Here is a 23320-nt window from a genome sequence, read left to right as displayed (position 1 = left end):
CAATGACGGTGATCAGATGAGCAAGTCGTAATCTTGGCGTTGTACAATATCTTTGCCGCACTAAAGTAAAGTTATTTTTAGGCAGTTATTTCACGACTGTTATCATATACACCTTGGTGACCTCAATGGTGGGTACGGCCATGCTTCTCCCTGTGTTCCAGCGTTTAAAAAATTATACTACTTGGCCTAATGGCAAGGCTATAATTAAAGGTCAAACATTTTCCCTCAAATGTGATCTCTCAGACATCGCTGGTCCAGTTTTGACGGAACCTGGAAGGATGATGCATTTTGGTGCCGGCTTCTGGCATTTAAAGAATTACAGTGATTGGCCTAATGAGGGCGCTATAAATTAAAGGTCAAATTGCTCAAACTTTGAAAGGCCATAATGGCTACAGCACTGGTCCAAATTGGCAAAACTTGGAGGGACGATGCATTTTGCACTGCGTTCTTGCGTTGAAAGCATTACAGTGACTGGCCTGGTGAGGGCGCTGTAATGAAATTTAACCTGAAACATGATATTTCACAAACCATTGGTGCGATTTTGACGAAATTCAGAGGGATGATTTCGACTCTGTTTTGGCTCTGTGTTTCAAACTTTTAAACGTCTCATTTTGATTAAACTTGGAGGGATGATGCATCTTGTTACCGATTGTCCCAAAGGCTGCCTGCATCATTCGTGGTAAACGACATGTTTACTTGTTTCAAATTTGATGTGTTCAACCCACTCGCACTCCAAATTGTCTACACTCTTCATCACACCGCTTTTCCATCAAATTCTGCCACTCAGACAATTATAACCACCGCTCTGGCTCAACTGAACATGAATATATTTCTACTCCAAATGCAGCATACCGTATCTATTTTGAGAGAAAAAACAAAACCTGAAGTGGATCATTCAGTATTATTAATAAAAAAGGATCCTGTCTGAAAAACAGTTTTATCTACTTAAAAAAACACCCTGATTTTCTTTAATGCCGTGTTATCAGTCATCTTGGAAGAGTAGGTGTCACTTTTTTTCAAACGGTGGGTATCTTTCGATTATTCATCAAACTCTTCACACCTTCTTCACTGTCCCCCCCCTCTCCTCCTTGCCGGCTCTCCTACAGGTTCAGCCACTGGGACGGTTCCCACCACGGTCCTCTCTTACTCGGACTTCATCTCCCGTCCCGAGGAACACGGCAGCGTCCTTCGCTTCGACAAGGGGGAGAGGGAGAAGCAGTGCCGCGTGGTCATCATCGACGACTCTCTGTACGAGGGGGAGGAGAGCTTCAACGTCACGCTGTCGCTGCCCATCGGGGGCCGTCTGGGAGCGCACTACCCCACCGCCAAAGTCAACATCTTGGCCGATATGGACGATGGTAAGGCATCCTGCAGCTCTACTGGGAATGTTTATTGATGTTATGTACGTATCTATCAGAGGTGGAGCCTCGAGTCACATGACTTGGACTCGAGTGAGACTTAAGTCACAGTTTTAACAGCTCGACTTGAATTGATGCATGAAGAGAAGACTTGAGACTGGATTTGACTTGGGTCTTGGTGACTTGGGACTCGACTTTGACTTGTACATTGATGACTTGAAAAGGTTTCTCAAGTCTTGACAAAAGATCGTGTGTTTATGTAAATGACTTAGATTGAAAGTTATGACATTTGTTCCAACAGACAACTGAATTTAAATTGTTTTCTGAATTTGAGTGGAATGATTGAATTTATTGAGGTTGACTCTGATTAAAGAAATCAAACTCATGATGCTCTTACCAAGTTTTTATCCTGTTAAAATGACATTGCATTGAAGTCCTAGATGTTTTGTTTTCTTTACGATGTTAAATTGATACTGGACTCTTTGTTCTGACTTCACTTCTTCTATATCTAGACTTGAGACTTGACATTAATGACATTGACTTGACTTGTTAATCTGCATTTAGACTTGGAACTTGGCTTGAGACCTGTGCCTCAAGACTTGAGACTGACTTGGGACTCGAGCAAAGTTGACTTGGTCACACCTCTGATATGTATCTGTCTGTCTGTCTGTCTGTCTGTCTGTCTGTCTGTCTGTCTGTTGGTCATTTGGTCAGTCTGGTCCGTCTTGTTTGTTGTTTACTGTTTACTTCAAGTTCCAGTGGTCTTTCTGTGGAAGTTGTGATTATTTAGAACAGAAGACCTTAACATCCAACTCTCGCTCAACAAGTTTCCAACCTAATGTGATGCACAAATCACACGGATGAAAGCTGAAAGTGAACTTTGCGAAAGGTTCTTTGTCTTAGAAGAGAGGCTGAGGGGATTTAATTATTTTCTAGTCGGTGTGTGTATGCGTGTGTCTGTGTGTGTGTGTGTGTGTGTGTGTAGTGCGTATATGCTCACATCTATGTATGTGTGCATATACGTGTCATTTATCCATAAAGCAACCTGGGACTTACTGCATGAGTTCAAGAGTGTGGATGTGTATTTATAGTGCTATAGACATTCTGATGTTTTGGATTGTCATAAGGGCTTTTATATCATACAAGTTTTCTTAATTAGGCCTTAGTAATGTTTTCAAACTTATTGAGCATGGGGAATAAGAGTCTGACACAGACCCTGCACCCACAGCTGACAGATGAAATCAAGTTCCTGTCTCTGTGTTATGAAGACAGTTTTTAATTACAGTCGAGTGTCACGCAGGAGTCCGGTGGGACGGCATATCACACACGTCCCTGGTCTGCTTTCATCACGTTACAACATCATATGAACATGCTGGCAGAGTAGATTACATCTTTTTATTACATGCCATCACTGCCAGTCTGAAAGGCAGAGAAAGGCATGGAGAATTTGTCCTGGGACAGACAGGCCTGCTGGGAAATAACAATACCTATTACAATCTACAGGCATTCTCCACAATCTCACTGTTCTGCATTGATTCTCTGTATTGACTTAGTGAGATTGAACGGCTCTGTTCAAGGTTATGCTTTGTTAAATGTCACGCTGTCATTATATCAAATTATTAAAAGTCGTGTATGCTTAGTTTTTTTCTTCTTATACATGAGGGAGCATCAGAATAGTGAATACAGAAACTTGACTTCCATTCTTGTGATTGCGTACACTTGGCACTCACACTCGTTGTATTGTGTTACATGGCAAGCCTCGCCCACCCATCTGGCGTCTAAGTAGAAGGTATAAAAATATTTTCAAATGCCGCTTCGCCCTGGTTGGGGCTGAATGTCCTTTTTTTTTTTACAGAGTGCTGGCGAGATTTCCTGTGCCAATTAAGCACGACAGTCCCAGCCAACATTTTAAGATCAATGTGTTCTGAGGAATCTGTAACACCAAATAACTATGACTAAAATAACCACTGTATGAATTTTTTATTTCTGATCATCTAGATTTCTGCAGGAGAGCCTAATTGGCCGAGGTCTAATCAAATCCAGTCAAAAGGTTTGTTTTGATTAGCTACAATGAACCAGATTCATAAAGATGACTAAGACCTGGATTGCCTTTATTTGTCCCTCCCAAGCCATCCCACAGTCCAACACATGTCTAATATGTAGAGTAAAAATTGACCTTTGAATGCCTTGCACATTATGCCATCCCAAACAATTTAAGAGGATCAGGGTGACAATAGGGCAATACAGTATTTGTATCTTCAACTTTCAGTATATTTTATTACCTTCAACCTGAAAGTGTTTTTTGGAGAATGCAGTTACACTGCAGTGCCTAAGTGAAATCCCGGGGTGTGTGTCCAGCCTGGGGTTAAGGTTAAATCTTTGAAAATGAGACTTGATGACGGACACCCGACAGCTGTCACTTTAGACGGCCATGCAGCTTCCACTTTGATAGACCCTACATGTTTTTTATAAATTGTGTCAGATTGAACGGTGTGTCAGCGAGGACTTGTCGTGCCATTGCCAGGGATAAATAAGACAATGATGACTTACAACTGAGAACTCCTTTAGGGGTACAGGGTACAAACAATTGTGCCAAATTGAATGTATGTGTGTGTGTGTGTATGTGTGTGTATGTGGAGGCGTCAGGGGGCTAGTTAACAGGAAAAACATGACACACTGTCTGTTAGTAAATTGTCAGAAGACTTCAGTAAGTTCAAAGGAATGGAAATGTGTTTGTGAAAGCCCAGCTCCTGCGAGAGATGATGTGTCATTTTTAGCCTCCCAGAGGATTAAACACTGCAGACAGTAGCTACTCTAATACCTGCAGCCAGGCAGCTGACATGCAGCCTCGCTCTCTCTCTGGAAAGACCTGACCTCGCTAAGGAAAATAGCAAAACAAGAGTTTTGATGTTCTGTATTTGCTTGTGTGTGTGCGTGCTTGCGTCTGCGTGTCTGTGTGTGTGTGTGTGTGTGTGTGCGTGTGTGTGCCTGCCCCGCACGCGCGAAGTTAACGCCAGGCCACAAATTCTGCATCAAAGGTAAATGGTGAGAAAAGCACTTGAAAAACTCCAAGTGTGACTGCTAGTGCTCTCTCTCTCTCTCTAGCCCCATTTTTCCTTCCCCCAGGTCAAAGTCAAGTTCAGTCTGTCGTTCTCCTTCCATCTATTTCTTCCATCCCCCTTCGCTTTCACCCTCTCTCTCTCTCTCTATTTCTCTCTCTCCCTCCCTCTCTCTGGCTTTCGTTGAAAAAAAAAAAAAGGGCCCAGGGGTGTCTGCTAGATTTAGTACTTTATCAGATTAAACTCTACAGTACCTGTCTCCCCGAGTGTTGCTCTCCGCATGGCTGAACACTCAGCCTCAAACTGAGTGTTGTCATCTCCTTGTACCCTGCCAAGGAGAGAGAGACACACTCGCGCTCTCACAGTCGGGTGCATATGGACACAGCTGAGTTTGGAGAATTGTAGATTAGCTCACAGCATTTTCTTGGAAGCCCGTTCCTTCATTTCGATATTAGGGCAGCCTTACTTTTTTCGGTCACACTCCCAAAGCACCGGAATCGCTGGTTCGTTCAGACTTTATGCGCTGCGGTTAAAAAAAAGAAAAAAAAAGAAAAAAAGTGGGGTTATTTTGCACCGTGGGTGGTAGGTTGCTTTGGGCGCTGAGCCGGAGGGATTCCGTTTCACCTGTCGTCATTATCGGGTAACACACATCCCCTTGAAGTGGCTTTGTTAGGGACAGCTGAGAATGTCCTATAAACTGTATTTAAAGACAGCGAAACACACAAATGGCTGCTAAGGCACACACACACACACACACACACACACACACATATAGTAATTATCACAATTTGGCTTTACACCTTCCCCAGTCCTCACACGCTGCTGAGTGATAAACCACAGGCTCTCAGACCCAGAGGGGGGGGGAGAGAGAGACAGAGAGAGAGAGAGAGAGAGAGGATGCGGTTCTCACTCATCACTCATCGCTCAGCTCCCTGTCGTCGTGTCAGGAAATTGTCATCCCCAGGCGCAGTCAGGACATGTGTGAACGCAGACATGTATATTAGCGCTCATGCAGCCGTTTCCTCTCCCAGCACGCAGGAATGTATGCCAGACCGCTTACATACTGTTTACAGATCCGCCGTGATTCCCCGACCACTGTTGAGACACGCATAACCGTGTATACATTAATGTAATCATCGCCCAGAATACACACTTTACTGGCCCATGCCGTGTTTGCCGATGCATTTGGTGAGATTTGTTTTGTTTTTTCTTTTCATCCGCACAATCTATTTTTTCTCCTGTTCTTCCATTGTTTGCCAATTATATGCGCAAAAAAACCATGAACTGTATTTGCATTGTAAACCAAAGCCACATCTGTTAGGTGAAGTGTGAGTGTGTAGGAGGATAAGACAGATGCAGGGAGGAAAGGAGTCTTCAGATGGAGGAGAAGAGGTGGGGGCGGGGGGGGGGGGGGGGGGATGTGTGTTTCTCGCTGGATATTGTTGCCTTGGGCTGTTGCTTAGTCTGTCAAGTTGAGAATTATAATATAACTGCAGCAAATTCTCCCAATCCCTTAGTTGTGTACACTACGCTTGGCTTTTGTTATCTGGCCCAGTTAAAGTATATAAATAAAATATGGAAGTTTATAAATCAGTAAAGCAATATTCAGAAAAAAATAAAAATCTCTGGACTGAGACTGAAGTGTTTGATCATGACAAAAAAAAAAAAAATGCTTACTATTTTTGGATTATATGCCACAATATAAGAAAGGGGCCGAGTGGAAGAGTGTGGCAGCTTAAAATGGAGACAGAAGAACTTTTATTCCTGTCAGTTGTTTGGAGTTGACGTGTGTGTGCGTGTGTGTGCGTGCGTGTGTGTGTGTGTGTGTGTGTGTGTGTGTGTAAGAGAGAGATGAAGCTGTCAAATACACATTGGACTGCCTCCACTTTGCTGCCTCAGGAAACAATGCCAGTTCAAACAAGCCTTTGAGCAGTCTAGGGGGCCTCTTTCTCTCTGACTCACTATCTCACTATACCAGATTCAGACACACACACAAACACACACACACACACACACACACACACACACACATACACACACAGAGGCCTTGTTTTTCAGACCTAACAGGATCTTTTTTTTTTTTTTTTTGAAAGTACTCAGTGAAATTTCTGTCAGGGGAATGGTAACAATGAGGTGGAGGTGGGGGGTGAAAGGTCACGCTTCCCTGAGGTTTACCTTCAGACCGGCGGGTCGAGGCTGTTTGACCCCTGCGTCCGATTTCTGCCTTTACAAAAGAATCATGTCAGACGACCGGCGGCTGCTGACAGGTCTAGGTTACCACAGATGCACACACACACACACACACACACACACACACACACACACACAGAGCGTGTATTAGGTGGCAAATGCTTAACAGGTACACAAATGCATATTGAGTATGTCATTCATCTTTGTTTCTTTGTGTCTTTGTTTCTGTCTTGCTTTCTTTCTGTTTTTCTGTCTTTCTGTTTTTCTTTCTTTCTGTCTTTCTGTTTTTCTGTCTTTCTGTCTTTCTTTCTTTCTTTCTTTCTTTCTTCCTCTCTTTTCTCTCTTCGCTCCCCAGCTCCGGTGTTCTACTTTGGAGAAGTGGAGTACCACGTCGACGAGAGTGACGGACATGTGGAGGTCAAGGTGTGGAGGACGGGAACCGATCTGTCCAAAACCGCCACAGTCACCGTCCGCTCGCGCAAATCCGAGCCCGTCTCCGCCGAAGGTAATTTCCCAGTCATATGATCAAGTGAGACTGAGGTTTCTGAATCACAGGCATACGATTAGAAATTAACCTCGCTAATCATTTTTACAATCTTCTGCCTGCTTTGTCTCTTACTGCATGTCTCATCAACTCCTATCATCATCTGTCTGTCTCCTCCCTCCAGCTGGTATCGACTACGTAGGAATCAGCCGGAACCTGGACTTCGCCCCGGGGGTCAGCGTGCAGACGTTCAGGGTCACCGTCCTGGACGACCTGGGGCGACCGGAGCTGGAGGGGACAGAGGTGTTCGAGCTGGTCCTCCGCATGCCGGTGAACGGCATCCTGGGAGAACCTGGCAAGGCTACCGTCTTCATCAATGACTCTGTGTCTGACTGTAAGTGATGAGATAATATATACTGTAGGCGAATTTAACCGCGTCTGCACCTGAAAAAGGGCTTAAGTTATCCAAAGTTACTGCAAGAACCGCCAGATTTTATGTACCTCCTAAAACCGCCACAACATAATTTTTACCTCACGCAATTTAGAGACTATTTAATTGGAAAATAAAAAGACTGTTGGGGAATTATTGGTCATTTCCAAAAGAAATTTAATAAAATTGATGAAATAACATTTTATATCCTCCATTTATTAAATGTATTAATATTACCTCATTAGTTGTACTTGGTATAATATTCAGAATTGTTGCAATTTGCTCATGAACAATGTAAAGTTAATGCATATAGGTCTAATGTAAGCACAAACACCTACACAGTATAAATCCCATTTCATGTTTTAATGATATCATTTGTAATGATTTAAGGCCTTAAAAATGTATGAAAATGTTTTAAATACACCATGCAATGACAGGATTCTTTGCGCTGCATGTCAATTAGATTAATACAGAACAGGTATAATACTAAAGTATGCAAAACATGCTTTTTTCATTGTATCTGCTTCACTTAACACAATTGGACATCATGTCCCTCAACAATTAATTTCCTGTTGGCATTTTTCTGATACTGTCAATTTATAGTTTCAGAACTGTCATTTGCTATGTTCAGTTAGAAATAGGCTTGTTATGACAGCTTTGTTTCTTTATTTTGGCTTTTAAATCAGTCCTAATTTCAATCCAGGCAGCCTTCAAAAGGTCTTAAAGAGGCTTAAATTTGTCTTTCTCAAACCTGCCGACGCCCTGCTGTTATTTTTCCCTCAGTCACAATCCCTCCAAGCTTTAAGTGTCATGTGTGATGGTTTGTTCTCCCCCGCTGACTGACAGTGCCAAAGGTCCAGTTCCGTGACCCAGTGTACACCGGAGAGGAGAGTGACGGTCAGATCTCAGCCACAGTTTACCGCAGCGGAGACATCAGACACAAATCCACTGTCCGCTGTTACACCCGCCAGGGTTCGGCACAGGTGGTCACCGACTTCGCCGAACGACCCAACACCGACGCCTCTATCATCACCTTCTTACCAGGTACTTCACATCACACAAGTCTTAATAAACAGCTCCTCCAGGAATCTGCTGTTTTGTAATCACACCATTTTCGTTTTGCAAAATCAACAGTTCCCTGCGAATATCGCAAAGGCTTGCAAGTTTTTCCCACACATTTACTGCATTTGCTGTTACACACTGACAGCTCTTGTCACTCCTGGCACTTTTACAGCATATAAGCAAAAAGCTTTCTGTAAAACCCTGGAAGAACTGAATAAAGGGGAAAAAATATTTTATAAATAAGAAGTCATATGCTGTAAAAAAAAAAAAGAATTATTATAACACTTCTTCTATCCTTTCTTCCACCTCAATTCCTTGACATCTGCCATCGCCGCCATGTTGCCGTGCGCTCTAGGCGAGGCTGAGAAGCCGTGCGTTCTGTCGCTGGTTGACGACACGCTGCACGAGGAAGGAGAGGAGCTGCGGTTGGTGCTGGGGAACCCAAAGAGCGACTCGCCGTTTGGCGCGTCGGTGGGAGCTCTGAATGAGACCCTGGTGAAGATAACAGACACGGCTGACAGTAAGTGGAAAGAACAGAGCGAGATGGAGAGGGGGTGACAGAGGAAGAGCAGTAAGGGCAGAGAGTAGTGGAAGGTAAAGCCACCTCAAGTCAGTTCACCCACCTTTTTATTTGCAGAATAGAGTTTACCTGCCTTTATTGGCTGATTTAAATCTGAGACATTCACAGTATACCAGAGTATATCAGTATATCAAACTGATGTAAGTTATGTGAGGATAGGGTCTTAAAATATAGATGAATGATTTTCTGAAAGTATGACTTGTTTATAATGGTCCTTGGCTGTCAAGTTCATAGAGACCCTGCGGAGCGCATCATACTTCGAAAGCCACGCCCACCGTCGGGGAAAACAATATCGGTAACAAACCGGCAAAAGCGGCGATCGGGAGGAAATCTTAACAGATATGGACAGCCTGACAAGATTTTTCCTGTTTTCGAGTAGACAAGTCTGTCAAAGAATTATTTCAGCACACTGCCTCCAACAGAGAGGAGAAGGTACACTGAAAAAATGAACTTAATTGGCCTCCATCAATGTCCTTTTTCAATAAAGCTGGATAAATGATCCCTCACAGTGGCCTGAAGTGAAATACTTTGACATTTACCACTACTTAATTTAATCACCAGGTAAGATAATAAGTGACATTGGTTGTTAAAGTGGATTGTTGCTAAGTTAACTATCTTATGTTAGCTAACAAGTCAGTGAGATTTCTCATTACTTTTGCACCCTGGACTGACAGTCAATACAGAGCAAACTATCCTGAAACCCACACATTAACACAACTCATCTGTTTTATAGAGAGGAATTGGCTCAGTAATGTTAGCTTAGTAGCAGCCTAATGTTAGGACAGCATGGTAGCTTTTAAACACATTTTAACATTCAGGTTATCTTACAAGAATATAACTAGATAATTACTGGTAAGTTACTGACCAGTGACAAAATACTGGCCACATTATAAGTGTACTTAGTCTCAGGGTCCCAAAGTTTCCCCCCTCTTCTACCATGAGCCACTGTCAGCGCCTCTCTCCTTACAGCCTGGATCCACATTTTTCTCCCTTGGGCTCCCTTGTTTTACTCGGGAGCCCAAAAAACTGTAATTCGCTGTTTTTAAGTTTGTTGGCTGTGAAGCCCACCACACAACAGCTTTTAGGCATGTTTAATTTGGGGAATAATGACAATGATGTGGTGCAGCGGTTTCCCCCACGATGGCCGTGACCTATTTTATGCACTGTCTCCAATAGTTTACCCACCTTTTTATTTATCACTGCATCACCGATTTAGGGTCATTTTTCAAAGTTTTCATTTCATAACTGAACAATCCGTAACAGTCTTTCATGCTGTTTTCTCCCTCTGTACCTCAGAATCCATTATTCGTTTTGCGGAAACCAAGTTCAGCGTCAGTGAGCCCAAGGAGGCCGGAGCCGTCACCACGGTGAAGGTTCCCGTGGTGCGACTGGGAGACACGTCCAAGGTGTCAGTGGTCCGGGTTCACACCAAAGACGGGTCAGCCGTCTCAGGAGAGGACTACTACCCTGTGTCTCAAGGTGAGCCTTTTACAGATCATTTGTTATTGTTTATCTGTGCTGTGCTCACTCTGTCGCCCATAGACATCCATCTGTTTCCATCCATCTGTATCCACATGTCTTCATGTGTGCGGCGGCCAATAGAAGAGTTAGGAGAGAAAGTTTTGAAAACTGCGAAACCAGTCTCCCTAAAGGAATGTTTGCAAAATTTATGGAAATAGGCATAGGGATTTTTTTCTTTTTTGGGAAGGGTCATTGATTTTTAATTTCCGCCCAGAAGTGGGAAAGGTAATTTCTGCAATAGTCCAGCGGAGGGTCATGTAATTTTTAATTGAATTTCAATATTCTTCATGCTTTGTCAGCAGGGTGAAATCCTCCTCTCCCCCACACTCCATCTTGTGCAGCTGTCTCGGCTTTAGAGTGCACCTCTCTCAGCTTAATCAAGGCTTGAAATATATATGAATATATTCACTCTATTCAAATTCTACCTGCCCCTCCGCTGTTCAAATAGTGCAAATTGGTCACTTGGTTTTGAATCATGCAGCGTTGAATTTCTCATTTTGCACAATATTTTCTCTGTGCAGCCCATTTCTAATGCACAACTATATTACTTACTCGCAGGAGGATAGACCACCTTTGGCACTATGCAAAGAGAAACCTGGGATGCTTTTTAGCAAAGTGGTGTATTCCTTTGAAGCAATAAAACATGAATTGGGCTAACCTGTTCTACAAATCATTTCTGAGGAAACTAAATCTAGCAAGAAAGTGAGCGCGAAGCCTGGCCTTGTTATCCAACCTCATTTATTGTTTTCTTTGTTTACAAAGTAGTAGGCAATTTATTTGTCTGGAGCTATAACATTTTGTCCTGGATCAACAAATGAGAGTCATTGCTTTTTTTGACGTTTTTTTTTTTTTTTTTTTTTTAAACCTACAGGGATTGCTCTGAAAAGTTTCTCCGTATCATTTCTCCAAAAACTCAAATTCCACCATATACAACACACTATTAACACAAGAAATCACCAAGCATTCCTTCAGATTGTTGTTTTGTATGAAATCAAGTAATGTGTGTTTGTTTCTGCCAACGTGTGTGTGTGTGTGTGTGTGTTTGTGTGTGCGTGTGTGTGTCCAGACATTGAGTTCAAACAGGGGGAGAAGGAACATGTGGTGGAGGTGGAGGTGCTGTTTGATGGAGTCAGAGAGATGAGGGAAGCCTTTACTCTCCACCTGAAGCCTGATGAAAACATGGTGGCTGAAACTCAGGTCAGGAATACACTCGCACCTAACTGTCACACAACCATCCCAGGAAATAATATGAACTGACAGTTTTGAAATTTCAGCTTGATAACAAAGTGAACAGATAACCTATATTTATCCAGGTCAGTCCCTTCGAGATCAAGAATCTCTTTTACAAGGGCGACCTGGCCCACAGAACCGCAGCACTTTACTGTAGCTGCAGACAAAAACCCGATGAAAACATTTCACGATAAATAATAGATCATCTCAGAAACAAAAGTGAGAGGAGGGATAGAAGCAGAGCGAGAGAGAGGTACGAGAGAGAGGTTGAGAAAAAGAGAGAAGCCACGAATCATGACAAGCAGAAGATTTTCATCAACATGATCACATCCATTTCAGCAGAGAGTGCTATGATTTGTTTACTAATCATCTCGTTGATATTAATTCATGGCTTGTGTGCAGATTCCACAACAACGGCGCGTCAGTAGTTCTACAAAACATCATCTTTTAGATCACTCCTAAAAACATACTTTTATAAGATATCTTACCTTTAATCCTGCTCTGATTTTAGCCAAGTTGCCTCATTTATTATTGAATTTTTAATTTCCTTTAAGATTTTGTGTTAGTTATTGTCATTTGTTTGTCCTTTATTTTATTTGTCATTTGTCTTTTTATCTCTTCGCTATGCTTATTTTATCAGTACCTTTCAGTTTTTTTGTTTTTTTTCTTGTTCCTTATTGTGAAGCACTTTGTAACTTGAAATTAACTATAAATAAAGTTTATTATTATTATAACATAAATCTGTCTTTACCCTCTTTGGCTGGAACAGGTAACTAAGGTGATTGTGTACATCGAGGAGACCAACAGCATGGCTGATGTCACCTTCCCCTCCCTGCCTCATGTGGTGTCGCTGCTCCACTACGACGATGTGGCCCGGACACCGGGCAACCTGCACCCGCCGGCTGGCTACCCCGTCATCTGTGTCACGGTGAGTCAATCTGATCCCCGAGGACGGATATGCATGGAGACAACGGGCTGAGTCCCAAGACAAAAACACAATGGTGGGGTACACACTAGTTTTAGATTACCTGTGAACCAAATCTGAACCAAGTGTATTTTGTGTTTTCGTTGGTCTGTCGCCAGATCATAAAATGTTAAGAAGTACTAACCTTGTAATTAGGGCTGAATGATTTTGAAAAAAGATCTAATTGCGATTATTTTGACTGATATTGCAATTGCGATATGATTTGCGATATTAGAGGGAATGATAATTTTACATCATTATTCTCATTTTCATTGAAAAACAAGTCTGTAGAATATGATGTGTAGGCCAGGACATCTCTGCAGCAAGACAATATTTAATTTAAAATGGTATTTTGACACACATTTCGCCTTTAACAAATATTGCGCCTCCTGCGATTTGAAAATTGCAGGAGGCCGTATTGCGATTTCGATAAAATTTTGATTAATTGTTCAGCCCTACTTGTAATGCTGATAGGCATTAAAGGATAATACCAGTGTTTTTGTGCCAATCGTCTATGTTGCCCATCTCCTTTACATTATTCCTGATGTCGTCTGCACACAGTCAAGGCTCATTTTCCTGCCTTCAGAAGACACCATTTCAGTTCATTGTGGCTGAGTTGAGTGTTTTCACATCAGCTCTTGCATTCAGAGAGCTCTAATTGGGCCAGAGAATATGTCAGGCTCCTTGATTGGGCCGTGCATGTCTCAGTGTAAACACAGGATGTAGACAAAGCTTTTCACCAATCACTGAGATCCTTTGTGATTACATTGCGCCCTGCTTACTGTCAATCACCTGACACCCACAGGACGCAATGTTAGTCTTTGCCAGGAAATAATCCCTAAGAAACATGACGCCTTACAAACTCTATTTTCACAGTAAAGTAAAATAAATTCTAAATGACAGCAGTATTCTTCCTTTAAGAGGAACTGGCAGCATCGCTAGTAAGGTATTTGGACTTCGCAAGTTTCTAGACGGCCTGAGTTGATGAATAGAATAGAATAGAACAGAATAGAATAGTTCACTCCACAAAAATAGCAACATACTGGGAACTGTCTCCATGACGGAGTACAGTACGCAGGCTGTCGGCTCTTTCTGTAATGAGCCAGCAAGAGCTAATCAGAACTAATCATCCTGTGGGAGTGGAGGAGTCATCGTTATCCCCCAGGACCCGTACCTTCCCGCGGACGAAGTTAAACTGTCCTTGTGCGGACGGCCGATCTGTCCTTAAAAGACACATTACGCAGTTTAGTAGGCCAGAGTCCTCGTGCTATTATACACAGGAGAATAGCTTCCACTCTCGAATCAAGGCTCAGTAAGATACTTAAATGGATTTTCATGATGTGTTAAGTCCTTTGCTTCTCAGGTGACTGCTGTGTGTGTGACTGGAATTATGTGTGTGTGTGTGTGTGTGTGTTTGTGTGTGTGTGTGTGTGTGTGTGTGTTTAAATGTGGATCGGTTTCCCTGCTTTGCGGTCAGTTCAGTAGACGCTTCCCTGTGGAACTGAAATTAAGTTGTCCTGTCAGAAATGAGGTGTTGAGTGCCGCAGAAAGGCACCAGGAGATGCGGTGTCAACAGGTTTACAGGGATATCCATAGAAACGCTCACAGCTTATCTCTCTCTCTCTCTCTGTCTCTCTCTCTGTCTCTCTGTCTCTCTATCTCTCTCTCTCACTCTCTCTCTGTCTCTCTCACTCTCTACTGTTTTTTTAAACCAATTTAAGAGGGGGACAAATCTAAAATACTGAAACATTTGAAGTTCCTTGGCAACAAGCATTTACTCTTCTGTATTCTCTACTGTGTCTCTCTCCCTTCCTTCCTCCTCTATCTTTCCCATCTCTCCTCTCTCCCCACCCACCAACTCCCTCTGTATTCCTTCTCAACAGGCTTGCAACTCCAAATACCCCGACTACGACAAGACGGGCTCTATCTGCGTCAGTGAGCACATCAACGACACCCTGACACGCTACCGCTGGCTCATCAGCGCCCCGGCCGGCCCCGACGGTGTCACCAGCCCCATGAGGGAGGCGGACTTTGACACCTTCTTCACGTCCTCCAAGATGATCACGTTGGACTCAGTCTACTTCCAGGCGGGCTCCAGGGTCCAGTGTGCTGCCAGGGCCGTCAACTCTAATGGAGATGAGGGTTTGGAGCTCAGCAGTCCCATCGTCACCGTAAGCCAGGAGGAAGGTGAGGAGAGAGGGATAAATGTCCGTCTCAATGTGTCGCGTTGCCAATTTTCTACAGGAGGAATATAATGGCAATTATGCTCTGTGCTGCAGTGAGAATTGGCTTTGCTTTATTCACCAAGCATCATAAATGTACAGAAGTAGTGCTTTCGAATGTACAATATATGGGGGAACATACAGTACCTTGACACAGTGTGTGACAGCTGTATAAAAGTCACATCTTCAAGACCACATTAAAGAAAAAATCCACCCTAAAACACTTTTAACGCTGTTAAAAACTGCTATTGATGATGTGCCTTGTATTTCTGGTCCCATTTTTTTTCGTTTGATGGTGTATTTTTCTTATTGCCGCGGGTAACAAGTCAGACATAGAGAACGTGACATCATGATGAGATATTTCCAGCGCAGCTACAATGGAGTATAACAGCAGAAACGTTTTCAACTATCTAAAACATCAATGCTAAACGTCAGGTTTTGGTGTCAGAACCTCAGAATCAAAGCATGAGGGCTTCTTTCTAGACTCACCATTTTGCAACGACATTCAACAATCATACAGGGAGAAATCAATCATAGAAGAGGAAGAGATACCAATTTCTCTACTAACAGTGACATCAGTAGACATGCACTTTGAGTAAGGGGCGCAACTCCCACTCTTTTTTCTCGAATGGAAAAACTTGCTCTCTTGCTGTCACTATGCTATCTCTATCGCTATTGCTCTCTCCACCTACATGTACTGAATGCAACACATTCAGACAGGTTCTATGGGGGTTGTCGAAAGGCATTCTGGGAAATGTAGGAAATCACTGACTGAAGTAGAAGTAGATGAGGCAGGTTGAGGGAACAGTGTATATAACAGCATAAGAGTATCTGAGGGTGGATTTTTCCATAAATGATGAAACTGAGACACAGCCGGAGCAAACTTCCCACAGTGTTGATTTCCAGTCTGTCTCCTGTCCAATACTTGTCTCTTCTTCTTCTCCCCTATCATCTAAAGGTATGTGCCAGCCACGTAAGATGGGGACAGTTGGCGCCGAGCCGTTCTCCGCCAAGCTGCGCTACACTGGAGCAGATGACCCGAAACACCCCAACCTCATCAAACTTACTGTCACCATGCCTCACATGGACGGTGGGTAGGAGCTGGAGGCAGGACTCCAACCGCAGAGTGAAGTGAAGTGAAGTGTAATGTAGTGTGTGTAATATTCACGTCTCGGGATCCTCAGGAGCGTGACAGCCAGAATATAGATCATGCTGTGTTGTATCGAACCTCGCAGAAGAAACCCTCTAGCACACAAGCTACTTAACATTCCCTCCTTGATTTTTAATCAGTTTCCTTCTGCCTCGTCTCCTCCCGGTTTCCTTCCTCTCCTTCGCCTCTTTTCTGTCGCTCTCCTTCACTTCTTTTCACCACTTTTCCCCCTCTTCTCTCACCTATTCCTCTCCTCTAAAGTTTGATTGAAGAGGCAAAATGATTGAAATAATCATTTTGACTGGTAGATAAAACAAAGATACACCATACTCTGTAGTGAGTGTGACATCACCCACAAGTTTCTGAAGGGCCGTTTTGAAGCCTAAAGATTGGGTTTACGATTGCCGCCATGTTGACTAGGAAAACAACCCCTTTTTATATCTTTTATATCCTGCTAATGACACAGTTATTCTGAAAATTGCCGTAAGGACACACATTAGAAGAAGTGAAATTAGCTACTGAGTCCATAACCTCTTGTCAAAAAAATGTATTGACTTTATATTTTGAGTGAGAAGTTGGGTTGTTGTCCCACTGCCTTGCGTGGAGTTGGGCCGGGTTTGGAGTGTTTTTGGAGCTGGCCCCTGGCGGACGTTAGAGGAATTGCCGCCTTCCTTATTCAAAACTCACCCAAGGTTTTGGCTGCTTGAGATACACACAGTCGGACATCACACCATCCCTCTCTTGTCTTTGCAGGCATGCTTCCAGTGATCTCCACCCGCCCTCTCATGAACTTTGAACTGACCCTCAGTCCTGACGGAACCCGCGTCGGAAACCACCGCTGCTCCAACCTGCTGGACTACAGCGAGGTCACCACAGGTCACGGCTTCATCACTGCTGCGACGCGCAACCCCGAGAGCGTGGGCGACACCGCGCCCTACCAGTACAGCAGCGCTCTGCGGGGGAACAGCACACTGCGCTTTTACAGGAACCTCAACCTGGAAGCCTGTCTGTGGGAGTTCACCAGCTACTACGACATGTCGGAGCTGCTCACTGACTGTGGAGGCACCATAGGGACTGACGGACAGGTGTGTGTGTGTGTGTGTGTTTGTGTTTGTGTGTGTGTGCATTTGTCCACAACGTATAAATTCCAATCTGGAGTTTGTATGTACATCTGTTTGCCTCTTAGCCTTTGTTTGTGTTTGCGTCTGTGTGTTTAGTCAGTTTACCGCCTCCTGACTGACAGGGTCACACAGACAGAACGGCACCGTATCTGTTTGCCTGCATTTCATGTCTTATTCTCTGCGTCTTTGTGTGTGTGTGTGTTTACCTGCTCTGTATCCCAGCATGTCACTGACAACTTCTATTGTTTTTATAAACACACTTGCACGCACACACACCCACCAACCCACACACGCAGGAGGGCCACCTGTCAATCACTCCCCACTATCACTCACCACATGGTGCATTAAAGCTTCGATTCAGTGGAAACTTGTGGAAGTAGAATCACTTTAGTTGGAGTTGTATTACTTACGCAGTTAGCTGTGAAGGTTATAGGAGTAGAAATCTTAGCTGCCCATTAGCGCGCTTTTCCTCAGTTTCTCCTTTACTTGCGGGTTTGACAGTGATTTAAGGAGTTGCAGTTAGAGAAGTCATCTTCGCTGTTAGATGTTAGCGTTATGGTTGGCTATCAGTATCTTAACAAACCTCCAGCAGCTGTGTACGGTTGTTGCATCATTGTAGTGAATGTTGCAATTGCTGTTTGTGTTGGATGCTAAACAAAGCAGCAGTATTCTCCTGGTTATTGTTGTTATTGTGGATTAGGAGACAGACCCCTTGCTCCCCTGCTCCTGTCCTGCTGCTCTTTTGTGTTCCCCCAGCCTTTGATCTGGGAGCTTCTTGTTGCTGATCAGACTGCTGAGTGTGTGTGTGTGTGTGTGTGTGTGTGTGTGAGAGAGAGAGAGAGAGAGAGAGGGAGAGAGAGAGAGAAATTAATTTCTTTATCCTCAGTCACAGCGAGAACCAGTGGCATGCATAGTTAAGGATGACTCCGGTTGTCCATTCTTGTCAAGACCTCAGGTCCACTTCATTAAGGGAGATCACTGTCACCAGCGCTGTGGTGGTATTTTTTTCCAAGGAGTACAAAAAAAAAAAAAAAAAACAGTTGCAACCTTGCAGCTCCACCAGGGTGCATGAATCAAAGAGAAGTGAAAAAATGAAAGAATTCAGCCACCTTTGGAGAACAAAAGACAAAGCTTTAATTTAAAAAACGAATGCATTTTTGCTGTAATAACCTTGATGAGTGTTGCGTTACAGTCAAAAGGTGTTAGCTTTTCATTAAAGCTCTGTATTTTGTTCTGCAAGAGCAGTTGAGAATTATTTATCTTCTCTTAGGTGTAAAAAACATGCACTTTTAAATTGAAAAAATCTGATTCACAGGAAAGACATTCAGGACCACGATATGTCAAGACAATTGATAATACCCGTTGGTACTTTGAATCTCAATGTGCAATCTTTTATTCCGTTTCAGATGGCATACATTTATTTTAGGAGGTTACGTTAATAAAATAGTGGCACTGTAAAAGCCTAGAGCTAGATGGTTTGTCTCTCCAGTTAACCATCTTCAAATATTTCTAACATGGATCCTGATACAGTGGTTTCACTACTTACCCTTCTGAGACTTCTAGTCACTGCGGTGGATTAGGTGGCGTACCCGATCGAATGACATTTGAGCCTTCTCAAAGTACATTATTTCAACTATTTTTACAGTGAATTACAGGTCTTTAGCAGAGAATCTCTATGCTCGCCAATATATCATGCCATACTTCTAATGTAATGGTATGTTCTGTTTAAATGTTGGTATAAAAATAAGGTTGGGTGGCCCAATGTTGAAAATAATTCTAGTCAAGACTGAAAATAAGGTCTGGACGGCCGGTCTGAAGGATGGTTGATCAATAGTGAATGTCAGAGAAGAGAGAGCAATAAAGGGATTAGGACTCTGATTCATTTTATTTTACCAAAATTGTCCACTGCCAAATTGCTTTTCTTGGTTTCTCTTGCCAGCTAAAGATAATGTCATGCCCAGTATTCAGTCTGATAATTGACTTTGCAAATTGACAAATGTTTTCAGCGTCAAGTCAAACAAAGATATTGTAGTGGATTTTAATCAGTTTCTATGACAAAGTCTGGCTTTGTCAAACTTGTGTGGGCACATAGCCCGAGTCACTCAAGTCTCTCAAGATTGTTGAAGTAATGTGGATTAACAGAGACACCTAGTGGATGCTACACTAGGTGCACTTATATGGAAATTCACCTTAGGGTACATGTTACACGGGTTTCAAATAAAATAGAATATTTCCCACAAAAAGTGTTGGGTAGAACTGCAACTGTTTGTTTTAGCTTACAAAAATAAACTGTAGGATGTAAATAGCTGTAAATAAAATGTAGGATATTTTTCAAAACGTGTATTGTAAACTTTGTCTGGGATTATAGCTATATGTGCTTCATTAATGATAAATATGAATTTCCAAAATTTTAAATAACTGAAGTTAGTTTTCAGAATTTGAAAGAACAGAGACCCTACATGGCTTCCTACTCTGATTCCCTGTATGCAGCACAAGAGGGCTTTTGTGTATCTTTAGACAGGGTTGAGTAGGCGTGAAAGGAATCCAAGCACCTTGTGGAGGAGAACAATGTGCTCATCTGTTACATCTTCTCAGAACTCATTACAATTGTTTGAGCGACCTACAGACACCGTGAATCAAAGAGAATAATGCAGCTCTTTTGTCATACATGCTGAGGATTTCTCGTCTTTGGTGGTTACCTTCAACCATGTACAGTATATCAAGTGAATAAAATGACGGTGTACACTGCAGTGATATGGGAAACGCAATGAATTTCAATCTTAGAGAGCATTATCAACCGGAAAAGTCAGAACGTTTTTTGATTCAACAATGACTGCATAGTTTGATTGTTCTCTAAGGCGCCTATTTGAATTTTTGCAAACCTTGACTCTTCAAGTTCAAGTTTGTTTATTTATATAGCCCTTTATCACATGCATGTCTCAAAGGACTTTACAGAGAATGAGCCTAACTAGATCTAACTGATCAACAACCATAGAACAGAATGATATAGGACAAACATCAGGAAGAGCACAAGACACACAACAGCAGATTTTAACAAGACATAACAGCCTACTTATTCTACATAGCCTAACCTACCCAGCACCACCAGCCTTAGACCCTCAATGCATACAAGGAAAAACAAGAAAAAACTTAACTTAACCTATTACTCATTTAAATATCCTAACAGGTGCTGAACCTGGTCCAGTCCTACGTGACCCTGCGTGTTCCTCTTCATGTGTCCTATGTGTTCCACTCCCCCGTGGGCACTGGCGGCTGGCAGCACTTTGACTTGCAGTCGGAGCTGCGCCTCACATTTGTATACGACACAGCCATTCTCTGGAGGGACGGCATCGGCAGCCCCCCGCAGGCCGAGCTGCAGGGTGAGGCACAAAGAGAGGGAGAATATTACGTGTGTCTAGACTGAATGTCAAAAGAGCATGTACCGCCTGGAACAGCTTTCTCAGAACCCAGTGTGTGTGTGTGTTTTCTTTTTTCCAGGTGCATTGTACCCGACCAGCATGCGTATCAATGAGCAGGGACGTTTGGTTGTGAACTTCCGCACCAAGGCCCGTTTCAGGGGTCTGTTTGTGGAGTCTCATTCAGGAGGCAGGATCAAGAGGGCTGGTGAGACTGACAGATCACTGACACCGCATCAGTTTTACTCTTCCTCAATAACATCAACATAAAGGCTAAAGACGAGACAGTGATTGGGTTTAATAGGTATCACCATTTGACACCGATGAGCTTATTTCTCCTCCTCTCCACCTTCCTTTACCCAGTGACCTCCATGTCGTCCATGGTGATGTGCGCAGACCACCCCGGCCTGACCTTTAACCTCAGCTTGGTGAGGAGCGAGCCCACCTACAACCAGCCCGTCCAGCAGTGGACCTTCACCTCTGACTTTGCCGTGAGTACAACTGCATGAAATTAGTCTGCCCCCTGGTGCACAACCTGAAACATCCACTATGTGCACCTGTGTGCCCGAGCAGGTGGAAGGATACAGATACAGTCTGACACTTAATTAATTTTCCCCACCGCTGCCCTCTGCTCTGTACAGGTGAGAGACTACTCTGGCACCTACACAGTGAAGCTGATCCCCTGTACCACGGCCCAGAATATGGAATACACTATCCCACCTGTCTGCCACCCCAGAGAACCAGTCACCTTCGACCTGGACATCCGATTCCAGCAAGTACGTCTCCATCCAGAATCATTGATCTTTAGATCCAAAAGTGGAAAGTTTCTTCGGTGTAGGGCGATAATGTCAGATTCTTGTTCACCTTTTCTCTCTCTTGCTTCATCACACTATCCCTCTCCCCTCCTATCTCTATCCATCTCTCTCTTCTCTAGGTGAGTGACCCAGTTGCGGTGGAGTTCAGTCTGAACACTCAGATGTTCCTGCTGTCCAAGAGGAGCTTGTGGCTGTCCGACGGCTCCATGGGTTTCGGTCAGGAGAGTGACGCAGCCTTCTCTGAGGGTAAACACTCTTACAAGTCTGAAATTCAGTTGCAGTGGTTTATTTAATCTTCTATCCTCCTTGGATTTATAATGGTGACTCATGATTACAACTTGGTGTAGGTTTTAGGAATAATATATCCCCTCCCCTCTATCCCAGGTGATACGATCTACGGTCGAGTCATGGTGGATCCTGTGCAGAACCTGGGAGACTCTTTCTTCTGTAATATTGAGAAGGTGTACCTCTGCACTGGCGCTGATGGTTATGTACCCAAGTACAACCCCACCAAGTTTGAATTTGGCTGCCTGGCTGACTCCCCTTCACTGCTCTATAGGTTCAAGATTATTGTAAGTATATTTGCGATTTTAATGTTGCAATTGCAGTATGCAGAACAATGCAAAATAACACATTACAAGCAACATAAAGATCAGTTCCTTACTACCTTTTTTCCCCCTGTTTTCCCCACTAATCAACCCAACACACCTCACCAGGACAAGGCTCAGCCAGAGACTCAGGCCCGTGTGTTTGGGGATGTTGGTTTTAATGCGTTTCTGGCAGTGGATGATCCCTCAGCCATGTCTCTGGTCAGACAGCCAGGGTCAGACGGCTTCAGACTGGATTCTACAGCCATGTTCCAGGTATGCCATATTTCACTTCATTTTGGGCCTCAGTTTGTGTTAAATTAGATGCCAAGTTTCAGCCCTTTCTTTTGTGTTATATCTTCCTCGTGATTATAAGCTGAAAATGTATTTCCAGATCAGTTTAAATTGTACAGAATCCTAAGACAGGCATTCTTTTGTTTTTCTCAGGTGGCTGCTGGTCGCGAGTGGTACATTCACACCATTTACACAGTCCGCTCCAAAGGGAACGCCAACAGAGGCATTGGAAAGCGCAGCCTGGAGTACCACTCCTTGGTTTCCACAAGCAACGATCTCGCCTTGACCCCATCAAGCGGCAAAAGTCATCGCTCCAGAAGGTCGGCAGGCAGTGAAGTCCCAGAGGTCGCTGAGGATATTGGCGCAGACAACAACCGCGGTACCAATATCATGCACATCGCCTTGGACCGCACCAAGCGACGGGCGACAGGGGTGGACGAAGTGTACGTGGATGGGGTGCAGCCCAGTGAGCTGAACGCAGAGGAGGGAGACGAGGGCCTGGTGACTGTGGTGGGGGCGCTGGTGGGGATGCTGCTGACTGTCCTCATCATCGTCACCCTCATACTGGTGCTGAGATCCAGACAGAAGGGAGAGAAGGAGGGAGGGAGGGAGGGGATGAGGGAGGTGGTGAAAGGGTCGATCAGTACGGAGCCCATGTTGGTGGTGAGGATGCAGGACTGCCACAACAGCTCAGAGGTCTGAGCGATGGACGCATGGATGGACAGATGGACAACGGGATAGAGTATGTGGGGCTTTTATAAAGTTTTTGGATTTTTTTTTAACTGGTATTAAATTACTTTCATAACACCAAAAATCTGAGGTTGATAGTCTGTGGGT

General features: G+C 43.6%; 1 protein-coding gene across 1 annotated transcript; it reads left to right on the top strand.

Moving 5' to 3' along the window:
- Window positions 1-1106: 1106 nt before the first annotated feature.
- Window positions 1107-23185, top strand: LOC139645326 (FRAS1-related extracellular matrix protein 2-like; the record flags this gene model as incomplete). Its single annotated transcript, XM_071521020.1, has 19 exons — window positions 1107-1358; window positions 6963-7112; window positions 7276-7485; window positions 8368-8565; window positions 8939-9103; window positions 10460-10642; window positions 11751-11881; window positions 12684-12842; window positions 14762-15065; window positions 16059-16190; window positions 17004-17335; window positions 20559-20751; window positions 20870-20995; window positions 21151-21278; window positions 21429-21563; window positions 21722-21848; window positions 21987-22174; window positions 22319-22465; window positions 22637-23185. Coding segments are annotated over 19 exons (3809 nt in total), but the record flags the coding sequence as incomplete, so codon positions are not given.
- Window positions 23186-23320: the final 135 nt, after the last annotated feature.

Source organism: Centroberyx affinis, unplaced genomic scaffold (genome assembly GCF_046629955.1).
Source record: "Centroberyx affinis isolate AG114_WGS23_722 - 3 ecotype Tasmania unplaced genomic scaffold, CSIRO-AGI_Caff_v1 ptg000844l_1, whole genome shotgun sequence".
Taxonomy (NCBI): domain Eukaryota; kingdom Metazoa; phylum Chordata; class Actinopteri; order Beryciformes; family Berycidae; genus Centroberyx; species Centroberyx affinis.
The sequence above is the reverse complement of the archived record's forward strand: the minus strand, read 5'-3'. Positions and strand labels throughout refer to the sequence as shown.